General features: G+C 34.7%; 1 protein-coding gene across 2 annotated transcripts in view; it reads right to left on the bottom strand.

Moving 5' to 3' along the window:
- Nucleotides 1-11719: 11719 nt before the first annotated feature.
- Fam174a (family with sequence similarity 174, member A) overlaps nt 11720-13268 on the bottom strand; it is a 28108-nt gene continuing 26559 nt past the window's right edge. For both annotated transcript variants that reach the window (XM_013021994.1, XM_013021995.1), the window contains one exon: nt 11720-12257. Coding sequence is in view for 1 of the 2 variants with exons in the window: in XM_013021995.1 (XP_012877449.1) it covers nt 12254-12257 (4 nt within the window). In the remaining variant the exon portion in view is untranslated. The remainder of the gene's footprint in view (nt 12258-13268) is intronic.

Raw genomic sequence — 13268 nt, 5'->3', positions numbered from 1 at the left:
ACTAATAATTGTTAACACAAAAACTAGGTATTTCATTGAAAGCAGTTGTGATAGCCAATAATTATTTTTTCTGTAATTTGTATGCTAGCTTTCATCTCTAAACTTTTGAGAACATAAACCCCATGGACATGGAGATGTTGTCCATCTATTCACTTTTATGTGTACACTAACTAGCACATGGCAGGACTGCAACAAAAAGTTCTGTGTGCTCAGTGATTAAGTACTAATTTACACTTACATTGACTTTGATCCAAAAAGAATGTGAGGTGATTCTGTTTTACTGAATCCTGATGGTCCTCCTCTAACACTTTGAGATGTTAACTACACTTGTATACCTTGAGACACTTTAGTTTTAGGTTTTAAATTTCCACCCAACATTTCCAATCTTCTAACACACAGAATTACTTATTTTAATGCAAATTATCACTCATTCTATATCTCATTTCAAGGCTATGAGGTCTCTTTTCAATGTAAATATAGAGAATGTTTCAAATGGAGAAAAACAGAAATAGGGAGATTACTTCAAAGTGGAAAAATGTATATCAATAATTATCACAGCGAAAACATACTTAGGCAGATTCTGTTCTGGTAACTATTTGCATAATTTAAAACCATTGTCATATTGAGGATATATTATTATAGCATATTTTTTGGTAAGGCTACTATATTAATCAAGATTTTGGTTTAAAACAATTTGGAGGAGGAAATATTTACTTAAGATCACTGTTTCAGCACTCACTCCATCATATCAGGAGGGTGTGGCAGAGTAGGGCGGCTTTCATCTTGGCAGTCAGGAAGTAAAGTGTATCTAAGAATAGGACAGGGCAATACACAAACTAGAGCCACATCTAGGGACCTACTTTTTTCAACCAAGCCCCACCTACCTTCTCTCACCATCTCCTAATAATGCTATTATATTTTAAAACCATCAAAAGATTAATCCATTATTTAAATCAGAGCCCAGCTGACCTAATTGTCAGAGACAATTAGGAAACATATATGGAGGTGTGCTTTGCTAATCTCCTAGGTGTTTCTTCATACAACCAAGTTGAAAGTCAAGATTTTGTTTCACAGAAATCAAAATTTAGACTATCTAGTTATTTAAGAAGACACAATGCTAGTGCCATGTGGATATGCACAACATCTATGTGTTATACCTATGTGTTTGCCACTCTTGTTTTTCAGCAAGGAGAAAGAACACAATGGAAGCAGGTGTAGCAGATTAACTATCTTCTTATCCAAAGTCCATTCTTGTATATGTTTCAGCTTGCTCATTTTTTTTGGTTAGTAGTCAATAAAAATAAAACCTACAATCGCCTGACTGCTTTCCAATGTCAAGAAATGGAACAAATTGGTCAGCTCCTGGGTATGAAATTCTGACCTGTTAGCTTGTACAATCTTGGAGGTCTATTTTCCTAGGTTGCAAGGATCAGTTTCTGTTTTGCTTTTTCTAAGAATATAAAAAAGATAATATTGCAACTTAAAAGTTAGGCTAGATTAAATTGCATGCCAATGGTCCATATATGCAATCCTGCTCAGGAAATAGAGGTGTGAGGGTTGGGATCTGAAGATTATGGCTTGAAGCAGTTTGAATCAGTCTGTGAGACATTTATCACCAATTAACCAGAAGAAAAGCTGGAAGTGAATGTGTGGCTGGGGTGGTAGAGCATCAGTCTAGAACTTGAGTTAGATTAAATTATTAGGTATTGCTATTCAAATCAACTACTAATATACTGACAAAATGAATCTGTAATCAAAATGCTACTCTACAGTGAAAACTAGTATAAAATATCAGTGCTGAACTAAATCATTTACCACAGTTCCCAACCTATCTCATCACAGAGCCACAGGCAATAGTTTTGTGAAATTTCTACATGAGTCTGAAGTATGAGGTGTGTAAAACATCTTGGAGAGCAGTGGCTAAGACACAGAAACTGGATGAGTAATCCTAGTCCATCCTGAACAACATGTATATAAAACTGACATGTAAAATTGGCTTAAATGCATGATTTCTATTTTTAGATGGAAGTATTCTCCTAATAGCTAATGTATTTCTTCTCCAATTTTGAACATATTAATTTTAAAGTGTAAAATATCATAAAAAAACCACACTTTTTCCTATTAGCAAGATAATACATTACCATCATCATAATAGCATGAACTATGTATTAGATATTCTCATTAGAAAAAATTGGTTGTCTTTATTTGAACAGAAACATAATTTCAATAGAGTTTTAAAGACTTCCAAGTTATAAGTAGCCAATGTATGAACTATAATGAAGTAACTGTTAGATTTCTACCAAATATCCCTTTTCTTCTTATTAAAGTTCTTCTTTGTTCTCTGAATTGGCAATGATTCAACATAGAACTTTTCTTTCCCAATAGTGTGTGCCTTTCCCTTAATTTCCTGATGTGGTAGACAAACTCCAAAGATGGTCACCAAAATTCTTCCAATTTTTTTCATGTACAAGTTCCTTCAGGTATCAAGACACTGGAGTGAATTACTATTTACTTAAATCTAAGAGTGCCTTAGTGATTAATTTAACTGATATAATAATAATATAGTACAAATTATATTTAAGATCTTTTGAGTCTACATCATATAAAATATTTCAATAGTAAAACGCTTTAGTTATAACAGAATCCAATAATGTAGAAAATAGAAAACTGTCCTAATGAATTATATGTCAGGTTAGGAAGATTTCTTTTTTCTTCTCCAAAAGTAATATCTTATTATGATTTATTATTTTTAAAATTCTATTTTTGTAGTTGATATACAGAGAGGTTACAGTTACATGACAGATACAATCAGTACAATTCTTTTTGAACCATTTTTCCCATTCCGTCACTATCCCCTAATCTTTTCCTCTCATACCCACCCATAAGATGTCTAGTTCATTTTCTACATAATGTCTGGTGAATATCACTGTTGTATTTGTTCATCCTGTTCTATCATTTGTGTGTCCTTCCTAGTCCTCCCAAATACGAATGAAGTAACAAACAATGCAAAAGCAAAACCAAAAGAGAGCCAAAGAGCAACAGTGGCTCTTGTTTCTCTTTTTGGAGTTTATTTAATAGAACATTATTTTATATGATCATCTATCCATAGCTATGGAGCTTTGCCCACTACTCCTATGCTTAGCCTCTTTATGTTAATGACTAGGGTCCTATATAATTTATCATATCTCAGTTTTAATTAGTTATGGGGGTCATTCAGCATATTTACTTGTAGATTTCTAGGCACATTCTAGTTACCACAAATGAGGGAAACCATATAGTCTATGTTTCTTTGGTTCTGGCTTACTTCACTTAATATAATATTTTCATAAGGAAATCCTTATGAATGATACAATATAATTCTTTCTGGTGGATGTGTAGAATATGTGTATGTATGTATAGATGTATATATACATCTATATATGTATGTATATATAGATGTATATATGTATGTATATAGTATATACTGTATAGGTGTGTAAATATATATGCAGTATACATATACACCTATATATATTATATAGTTTTATATATATACTATATAGATATGTATATATACTTATATAGTATATAGTATATATACTATATATGTATATACTATATTTATACATGGATAGATATAGATATAGATATATCACAGTTTCTTGATCCATTCATCCATTCAGGGACATCTAGGCTGGTTCCATATCTTGGCTATGGTAAACAATGCTGAAGTAAACATGGTGTGCTGGTGGTTTTAGTCTGGCCTGTTTGGGGGTCCATTGGATAAAATGCCCAGCAGTAGTGAAGGTCTATGTTCAGTCTTTTAAGGAAACTCAATACTGCAAAATCCCAACAACTTTCTTCATAGAAATAGAGAAATCAACCCCCAAATTCATATGAAATAATAAAAGACCCAGAATAGCAAATACAAGCCTTAGCAGGAAGAAAAGTGCTAGTGGACTATTGATACCAAACTTCAACTTTTATTATAAAACCATATTAACAAAAAAAAACAGCTTAGTTCTGGCTTAAGAAAATGCCAAAGGACTAATGGAATAGAAGACCCAGAAAAAAAACCCACATCATGTAGCCACCTAATATTAGATAAGGGAGACAAAAACACAGGTTTTAAGAAAGACAGGCTCTTCAACAAATGTTAACAAAATAGGCTATTTACATGCAGAAGACTAAAGCTAGAAACCCATAAGTCACCTTGTAACAGGATTAATTCTAATTCTAAATGGATCAAAGATATCAATGTAAGGCCAGATATTGTGAAAATATTTCAGGAAGAGGTAGGGGGAAATCTAAGCCTTCTAGGAACAGGGTGAAACTTCCTAAACAAAGATCCATAATCACAACAAATCAAAGAAAGGCTGGAAACATGGTATTATATAACACTGAAGTCTGCCAAGTAAAGGATATAGCTAACAAGATAAATAGAAAGCCCACAGAATGGGAGAAAACCTTCACTAGATATATATCAGACAAGAGCCTTATATCCAAAATGTACTTAGAGCTCAAAAAATTACAATGCTTGATAAGAAATGTACTCATTATCTTGCCCATGTAATTGTAACCCCTCTGTACAGTATTTTCACAATAAAAATAAATAAAAATTTAAAAAATTAAACCCCCTAAAAATAAACCCTCAAAAACATAACAACCCAATTAATAAATGGGCGAAATACCTACAAAGAGACTACTCAGAGGAAGAAAAAATAATTGCTAATAGACACATGAAGAAGTGTTCAACATAATGGCCATAAAAGAACTGCAAATCAAAATGTTGAGATTCTGCTTCACTCCAGTTAGAATGGCCATTATCAAGAAAACTAACAATAAATGCTGGCGGGGATGTGGCCAAAAGGGAACCTTATTACAATGTTAGTGGAAATGTAAACAGACCAGGAATATTTCTAGGTAGAATGTGTCAATTGATCTCAGATCCCTAGAAGAAAATACAGAAAGAATGCATTTTTAAAGACAGTATATAGTATTTTAAAGAATAGTAGAAAAAGAATGCAGTGCTTACTGTGTTCTAAAATAGAATACTTCGTGATCCCTTTTGCTTCCTAAGAAGCAAAAGTTTTCTCAAAATAAGAAATGGCCTCAGGGTAAAACTCAATCTTCTGTATTTCCAGTAACATAAACATCAGGGTAAAGTTCATTTCAATAGTGCAGTTGGACAGTACTTTGTGGGTGCCTCAGAAGCATTTGTGGAAAGCCACAGGGGAGATGGCTTCTGTGCATATCAAGGAGTGTTTCCTAAACTTTCTCGACAAGATGTGAAAAGCTTTGGAGAATCTCATGGCTGTGATCCTGCAACATCAACACTAATCCCCAAGACAGGAGAATCTTTGTGGGAAAAGTCCTGAGGATAGTAGTTTATTGGAGTAAACTACAATAAGACAAATAAAAAGCATAGAAACAGATCACGCATAGAGACAAATACACACAAATACAATATTGGGGACTCAAAATGTATATCAGTAAGCTCAGATAGGTTGTTCAGCAGCAGACATTGGCTATCAGTAATGGAAAACAAAAGTGTTCACTTGTAGTAGCTTATGCCTGACTCTGTAGGCCACTAGGAGTAAGGGATCAAGGAAGTGGTGACAGGTGCTCCGCTTGCAGTATGGAGGACACAGATAATAACTGAGTCTTGCACATGTCAATATCACTAGAAGAGCATAGTTTAAGTGTTTCCATCACACGAATGTGTAATATCTAATATTAGTTATTAGAGGTGATAATATAAGTTTGATTGCTATTCTATATTATATTTAAAATCTTTTTTTTTGGGGGGGGTCCAGTTGTGGGGCCTGAACTCTGGGCTTGGGCGCTGTCCCTCAGCTCTTCAGCTCAAGGCTAGCGCTCTACCACTTGAGCCACAGGCCACTTCTGGCTTTTTCCTTTTTGCTTATATGGTGCTGAGGAATCAAACACAGGGCCTCAGGCATGCAAGGCAAGCGCTCTACCACTGAGCCACCTTCCCAGCCCTATATTTAAAATCTTAATGTCATTTTGTATCCCATAAATTAATGCAACTGTAATTTATCAAAATGCAATAAAAGAATTGCTATAACTGACACTCACATCCTGTCAGAATTTTTTTGTTGATTTCAAATATTGAGGGTGTTGATTGTTTCTTTAGTTAATATTTCTCCTGTCATCTTTCCCGGAACTTTAATTTACATATTGTAGTCTTCAAACCAATGCCATCATGGATTATAATTAGGAATACACTGGAGAGGATTAGCCTGTTTTGCATATATGGGGATTGACACCCTAAGAGTAAATATTTCATGTGTGCAAAAATGGGAACTAGAAATTCTGTGTCTATACATGTTGCTCATCATGTGATCAATTAGGGCCTAATTTTCTTCTCTCCACTGCCCATTAACCTCAGTGTGATTGAATAACAGAATGTAATGACCTTCTTTATCTCTTCTCGCTAATTTTAATGTGAAGTCTCTTTTATATGATATTAGGATTGCAACTCCTGCCTGTTTATGGGGGCCATTTGCTTGGTAGAATTCATTCCAGTCTTTCATTTTCAGAATTTGTTTTTGTGGGCAGGTACAAGGATCTTGCTTTTTGATCCAAGTAGAAAGTGTATGTTGCTAAATTGGAGAGTTAAGTCCATTAATATTGAGAGTTAGGACAGAGAGGTGTTTGGTAGTTCCTACCATGCTATCCACCTTCTTGGGGGCTGTGCCGACTGAATTCTTCCTATGATTCTAGGATTCCCTGTTTGGGTGCTGTTTCTTGGCCTTTATTGTGCTCTTTGCGGTTTTCTATGTGTAGGATATCTTTAAGTATCTTTTGTAGGGCTGGTTTGGTGGAGATATAGTGTTTCAATTTTTCTTTGCTGTGGAAGGTTTTGATTTGACCTTCTTTTATGAAGGAGAGTTTAGCTGGGTACAGTATTCTTGCTTGATAGTTGTCTTTAGAGTGTGGCATACATCATTCCAGGCTTGTCTTGTTTTCATTGTCTTTGCTGAGAAATCTGAAGTTATTCTAATTGGTTTCCCTTTATAGATTATTGATCTTTTTATCCTGACAGCTTTAAGGATACTTTCCTTGGTCTCAATTGATCCTGTGAGGATTATAATGTGAGGATTAAAATGTGATGGTGGGATGTCCTGTTCTGGTCTGGTATATGTCTAGGACAAGCAGAAAAGGTCAAAAGCTGTGTTCATATGACCGTATAAGATGATGCTAAGTGAAATGAACCCCAAGATAGGGACACAAGGCCTTTTATCTTTGTTGCTGTTTTGTTTTTAATTTTTTGTCAGTCGTGGGGCTTGAACTCTGGGCCTGGGCACTGTCCTTCAGCTCTTCAGTTCAAGGTGAGCGCTCTACTGCCTGAGCTACAATGCCACTTCCAGTTTTCTAGTTGTTTACTAGAGATAAGAGTCTCACAGCCTTTCCTGCCTAGGATGGCTTTGAAGCATGATATTAGATCTCAGCCTCCTGAGAAGCTAGGATTACAGGAGTGAGCCACCAGTGTCCAGCTTGTTGCTGTTGTTATTAATGTACTTAAAATGTACTGTGTATTTTCTTTATTTTTTATGTTCTTTTCCCATGGTATAACCTGTTTTCACTGTATTTGATTCTAGTGCCCTGCATCATGTATATACATGTTTTTCTAATTTGGGGAGGGGTAGGGAAATAACAAAAAGCTGAAATAAGGATAGAGGATGACCCATCGTAACAATAAGATGTACAAGACACTGTTGAAAATGAACTTTACAACTTCGGAGTGGGTGGGAAGTGGGGAGGGAAGGGATGGTAGGGGATAAACAAAAGAGAAGGTAACAATGCTTGATAGGAAATATACTCATTACCTTACTCTTGTAACTGTAACCTCTCTGTACAGTATCGTTACAATAAAATATATATTAAAAAAACAGAATGTGACAAGATTAATGTCTTCTAAACATTTGAAATGACATTATAAGAGGCCTTGTTTTCACATTCATTTTAATTCACTTTTGACTTTGGCTCCTCCTTAAATACTTTGAAAACTTTTTAAGGGTTCCCTTTGTAGAAGTCATATACTTTTGTATTGGATCCTCTTGGTCCTTACTGGTTCAGCTCCGCCAGTGGAAGGCACTAATTGGTAGTCTACATCTAAGAACAAGAAACAATAATTTTAAAAAAAGAGTATGTCCAAATTTAGAGAAGGATGGTTTGGTTTTTTATTTGAGAAGGATCGTTTGCATGAATAAAAAACACATTCAATGAGAAAAAATAAAACATAAAACAAGGTGGGTAAGAGCAAATCCTGGTGCTGAAGGACTGACAGCCTTGCATAGGAAATAAAGGATTAGAAAAAGACCAGTCTAACCTGTATTCTATACTTTTTTTTTTTCCAGAAAAGAAAAGAAAAGCAGAATTGTGCTCCTTGAGAAATTTCTTGAGCAAATGTTTCTCAGGAAGTTATTGCTACTGCTCAAAACATTTTGGAAACTTTCCCTATAAAAAGAAGATGGTTCATATGATAGTTCTATTTTTATTTACTTATATTTGTGGGGCATTTTCAATCAGTACCCACCACCAGATGAAAAAAGAAAATTTGGTTTATTAACTATGTGTATGTGTGTGTGTTCTTCAACTATGAAGAAAAATGAAACATGTTGTTTGAAGGATAATCAAAGTTGAGATCATCATGTTAATCAAAACAAACCAGGCTTGAGGAATCACATGATTTAACTTGTGTGGGGAATTTATATCTTAAAAATAATTGACATGAATGAGTCAGGTACCAGTGTGTTGGGTCTTCGTCCTTCTTCGGATGGACGGGGTCCAAGGAGAGGTAAGTGCGGCTGCTTGCCTGTTCCCAGCCTCCCTTAGCCCAGGAGACAATCAGACACAGGGGGAAGTCAAGTCAAGCAGGAACTCCTTTATTAACAGGGAGCATCCCCTTTTTGAAGCAAAAAACTGCATAGGAGGAGAGGAAATGGGATCAACCAATCACTGAAAGGCCACACCTTATCATGCACCTAAGCTTCCATGAGATGTTTACACACTGAACCTAAACAAATCCAGCTCTGCCCACTCAACTTCCTCTCAGGGCCATCTTTGCTACCTGTGTTCCCCACAGATTTCCCCCACACCAGTGGCTCCTAGCTTCTCAGGAAGCTGGAGTCTGAGGATTATGGTGGACAAACAGATTGGGCAGAAAAGTCTGATACTCTTATCTCCAATTAACCACATACACATAGACACACAGACACACTCACACAGACACACACACACACACACACACACACAGAAAGAATAGAAGTGGAGCTGTGGTTCAAGTGGCTGAGCATTAGCCTTGAACAAAAAAACACAAGGACAAGAACCCAGGCTCTGAGCTCAAACCCCAGGACTGGCACAATAACAAGAAAAAAAATTAACCTGCAAATAAAATGGGTCCAATCTAAGGACTAAACAATGGGATTGGACAGGGAAAGAACAGAAGAATTACTCAAAATGCATACATAAAATGTCATTATGAAATCCACATTAGAAAAAAAACTTACAAAATGAGAAAGAGGATGAAAGAATAACAGAAGGGTGACTATCATCTACATCAATGATGTGCATGCATAGTAGTATCACAAGGAAACCTTCATTCAGACAATTAATATAGATTTGAAGAAAAAGAAACTAAATTATAGATTCACAGTTAATCATTATTTCCTTAATTCTCAGAAAGTTTTACCTTTGGTAACTTTAACTTCCAGTAGTTTTGATGCAAAAGTGAGTTTAGAAATAATAGCAGTTATTCAATGAACTTCGTGTTAGGTATTGGAATTCAATAAAAAAATACCTTCTCTGTTGTTGATACATTTTTATTTTTGATAATAATAGGGTTTAAAGTAAATAACTTGGCAATATCTAGGTAGGCCCTAAGTACTTATTGATTTACTTGTTTATTGAGTAAGAGGTTCTCACATTTATTTCTGGCCTGGCTTGAATTCTGATCGCCTTGAGTAACTGGAATGACAGAGGTACCACCATGCCCAGCTTTTATTGAGATGGAGGTGGGGAGGGGGTCTCAAAAACTTTACTTGAACTGGCTTTTATCATGATATTCCCAATCTTGACTCCCATGTAGCTAGGAATTACAGGTGTGAGCCACCAGACCCAGTTCTGAAACAATTTGAAAATATGGTAATTCAAATATTAAAAATACATATTAAGTCATATATTCAAAGGACTGGACTGCCACTCTGATAACCATTTTGTGTAATGATTGGTATTTGTGTGAGGAAACTTGTTGGGAAGCAGCACACATCCCTCTACAGTATTTTCAGTTTTATTATAAAAATGAACACATCATGAAGATTGTCATTACATCAATAAAAAAAATCTTGACTTCTCTTGGAAATTAAGAATTAATGGAAAAAAGTACATTTCCTCTTAGTAAATGTTGAATAGCATTCATCCTTTTAGAGAAAGAGATGTCTTCCACATTGGCCTCTGCTAACACATGCTCATGTGTGTAGTTATAAAGATGAACTGATGCATTTGTGAAAGCCAGCTGGCATGAAATTTGCCTTTCAGTTTTGTTAAGGATTGAATTTAGGGCCTCAAGTGTATAAACAAATATTCTGCTGCTGTTTGGCACTTTGAAGAGACAAATAGTATAAATTTTGTCCTCCAGGATTCTTGCCTAGTTGAATACTGGAGCCGACTTAGTATTTGATTTGGTAAATAAAATGAATATAAATTGACATGTATCCATCTGAGGCAGAAGCCTAAGAGACAATGTACAGTTCTTCATGTGTGGATGGTTTCTGCTGAGACAGTGTTCAAAAGGTACAGCCTTTTATAAAGAGCAAAAACAGAATCTATAAACTCCATGGATGGGTGCAATGTACAGCCTTGTAACCCACAGTAAGTGGAAAATTTTTTGTTGTTGTTTGGTTTTTGTTTTTGTCAGTCTTGGGGCTTGAACTCTGGGCTTGGGTGCTGTCTCTGACCAGTTCAGCTAAAGGCGAGCACTCTACCACTTGAGCCACAGTGCCACTTCCAGTTTTCTGGTGGTTAATTGGAGATGAGTCTCCCGGACATTCCTGCCTGGGCTGGCTTTGAACTACAATCCTCAGATCTCAGCCTCTTAAGTAGCTAGGATTACAGGAGTGAGCCACCAGCACCTGGATTGGAAAGCATTTTTATATGTCCCAACTCATCCACTGAAACACATTAATGATTTCAGAGATAACGTAGTTGGTATCTGCTTACGGCTTCTAAGTTTTTAACCTTTATTTGCCTATCTCTAACATAACTGAACCAGAACTGTACTGCTTTGTCACTGCTTCCACAATTCATGTGTTTCTAACATAGCTAATAAAAAAAAGTAAACTTTAAGGCTGGGAAGGTGGCTCAATGGTAGAGTGCTTGCCTTGCATGCCTGAGGCCCTGGGTTCGATTTCTCAGCACCACATAAGCAAAAAGAAAAAAAAAGCCGGAAGTGGCGCTGTGGCTCAAGTGGTAGAGCGCTAGCCTTGAGCTGAAAAGCTGAGGGACAGTGCCCAGGCCGAGTTCAGGCCCCACGACCAGACCCAAAAAAAAAAACAAAAGTAAACTTTACTCTGCAATATGTGTCATATGTTTGATGTGGAAGTTGTTAAAATGAAAAACATTTCTGACAGATTATTTTAGAAATCATAAAAATATGTCTTTTAATTGTAATTCTTTCTTGTTCAGATAAGTGTATTGTAGCCATAACACTTAAAAATAATTTAAAATCATTTATTATTTTGCATACAATAGCAGACATTTATTAATATTTTAAAAACCTCCAAAGAGCATTATAAATTTGGCTTCTTTTCCCCACATAACTGGGAAATATAGTTCAACAAAGGAAAATTTCAATTATTTTTACACACCATTTGTTGTGGTTTACAGTTTTAAAATTACAACACAGCAAAAATAACTAATACTAATTGATTAGTACTTAAAGAAAAAGTTTACAATAATATGGTAAGCAAAAAACAAAAAGTCACCATTTTAATATAACTGTCAAACAAATAAACTATTACAGTACACTTTACTTCAAGAATATATTGAGCTCATTACAGAGCACTTCTATACACAAATATAAAACAAAGTAATAGAATATTTACTGCAGCAGTTACAAATTAAAAGTTGTCATAATGTATACAAATTAAATACTCCCTTCCCCCTTGACATAGTGGCTTCTTATTCCTTAAATGTAGAAACTCTGCTCTTCATAGTAGAAAGCTGAAATCTTTTCATCAAAAGGCACATCTTATCTGTAAGGAAAAAAATATGTAAATAACTTTTTAAACAAATATAAATACACTTACCTAATGAAAAGACTCATGCTTAATTTTTTCAGAATTAAAAAAAATTTAATTCTAATTTTCAGGGGGAAATTAACTGCTATAGATAATTGAAAAACACATTATAGCCATAATAGTCATACTTGTATGTAATATTAATAAACAACTTTAATTGACTTAAATGCAGTAGTTGTTTCTACAACTTTAATAAATATAGTTCTCCAAATGATTCCATTTCTAAGGCTTCATTTCTAAGAATTAACTAAATGAGTAAGCCTGAAATGACAAAAACATGTGGTGTATGTGAAGTATGGTAACAAAAATTATCAATACAAACAGAAAGGTCTCAATAAATGCAAAGGGATATATTTGCTCATTTTTCTCTTGTTGCATCGTTTATGGTAATATAAAATATTTTCAATCACACAATTTTACAGACCTTAATTCTAATTATCCAACTTGCTTTACTATTTCTTAATTCAAATATAGGCTTTTAATAACAGAGATCACAATTACAAACAATTATCCAAAGCAAAGAATAGCCTAAGTTTTTTATATTTTAGTAAATTAATAATCTTTCATTATCATTATTCATAGCTCTTGGAAAAGCTTGTTTTCATGTTGCTGTTTAATCACTTATATTTAGTCAGTTATAGATCTCTAAGTAATTAGTGTAAGATATTGTATTTCAACATTTTCAAAAATATTTTGAAGATCATGTAAAAAAGTAACATTAACAATCATTTTGCTAATGAATTAATGCAACTCAAATACCACTTCCTCAGTGTGATTGTCTAAGTTGCTATTTTTAACTCATATTTGTTTATCTTTTTATTTTTAATTAATTTTTTGTTGGGTAAGGATAAAAAGTCCTTTTAGTGGAAACAGTTTGGGGATGTGTTTATAATTTGTTACTTCTTACCCTTTGTTAGTTAAAACACAGATATGATGGCTCAATTGACAGTAGCCATGCAGCCAGGA

The sequence above is a fragment of the Dipodomys ordii genome, unplaced genomic scaffold (assembly GCF_000151885.1).
Source record: "Dipodomys ordii isolate 6190 unplaced genomic scaffold, Dord_2.0 Scaffold59, whole genome shotgun sequence".
Taxonomy (NCBI): domain Eukaryota; kingdom Metazoa; phylum Chordata; class Mammalia; order Rodentia; family Heteromyidae; genus Dipodomys; species Dipodomys ordii.
Note: the sequence above shows the minus strand (reverse complement) of the source record. Positions and strands in the feature narration are given on the sequence as shown.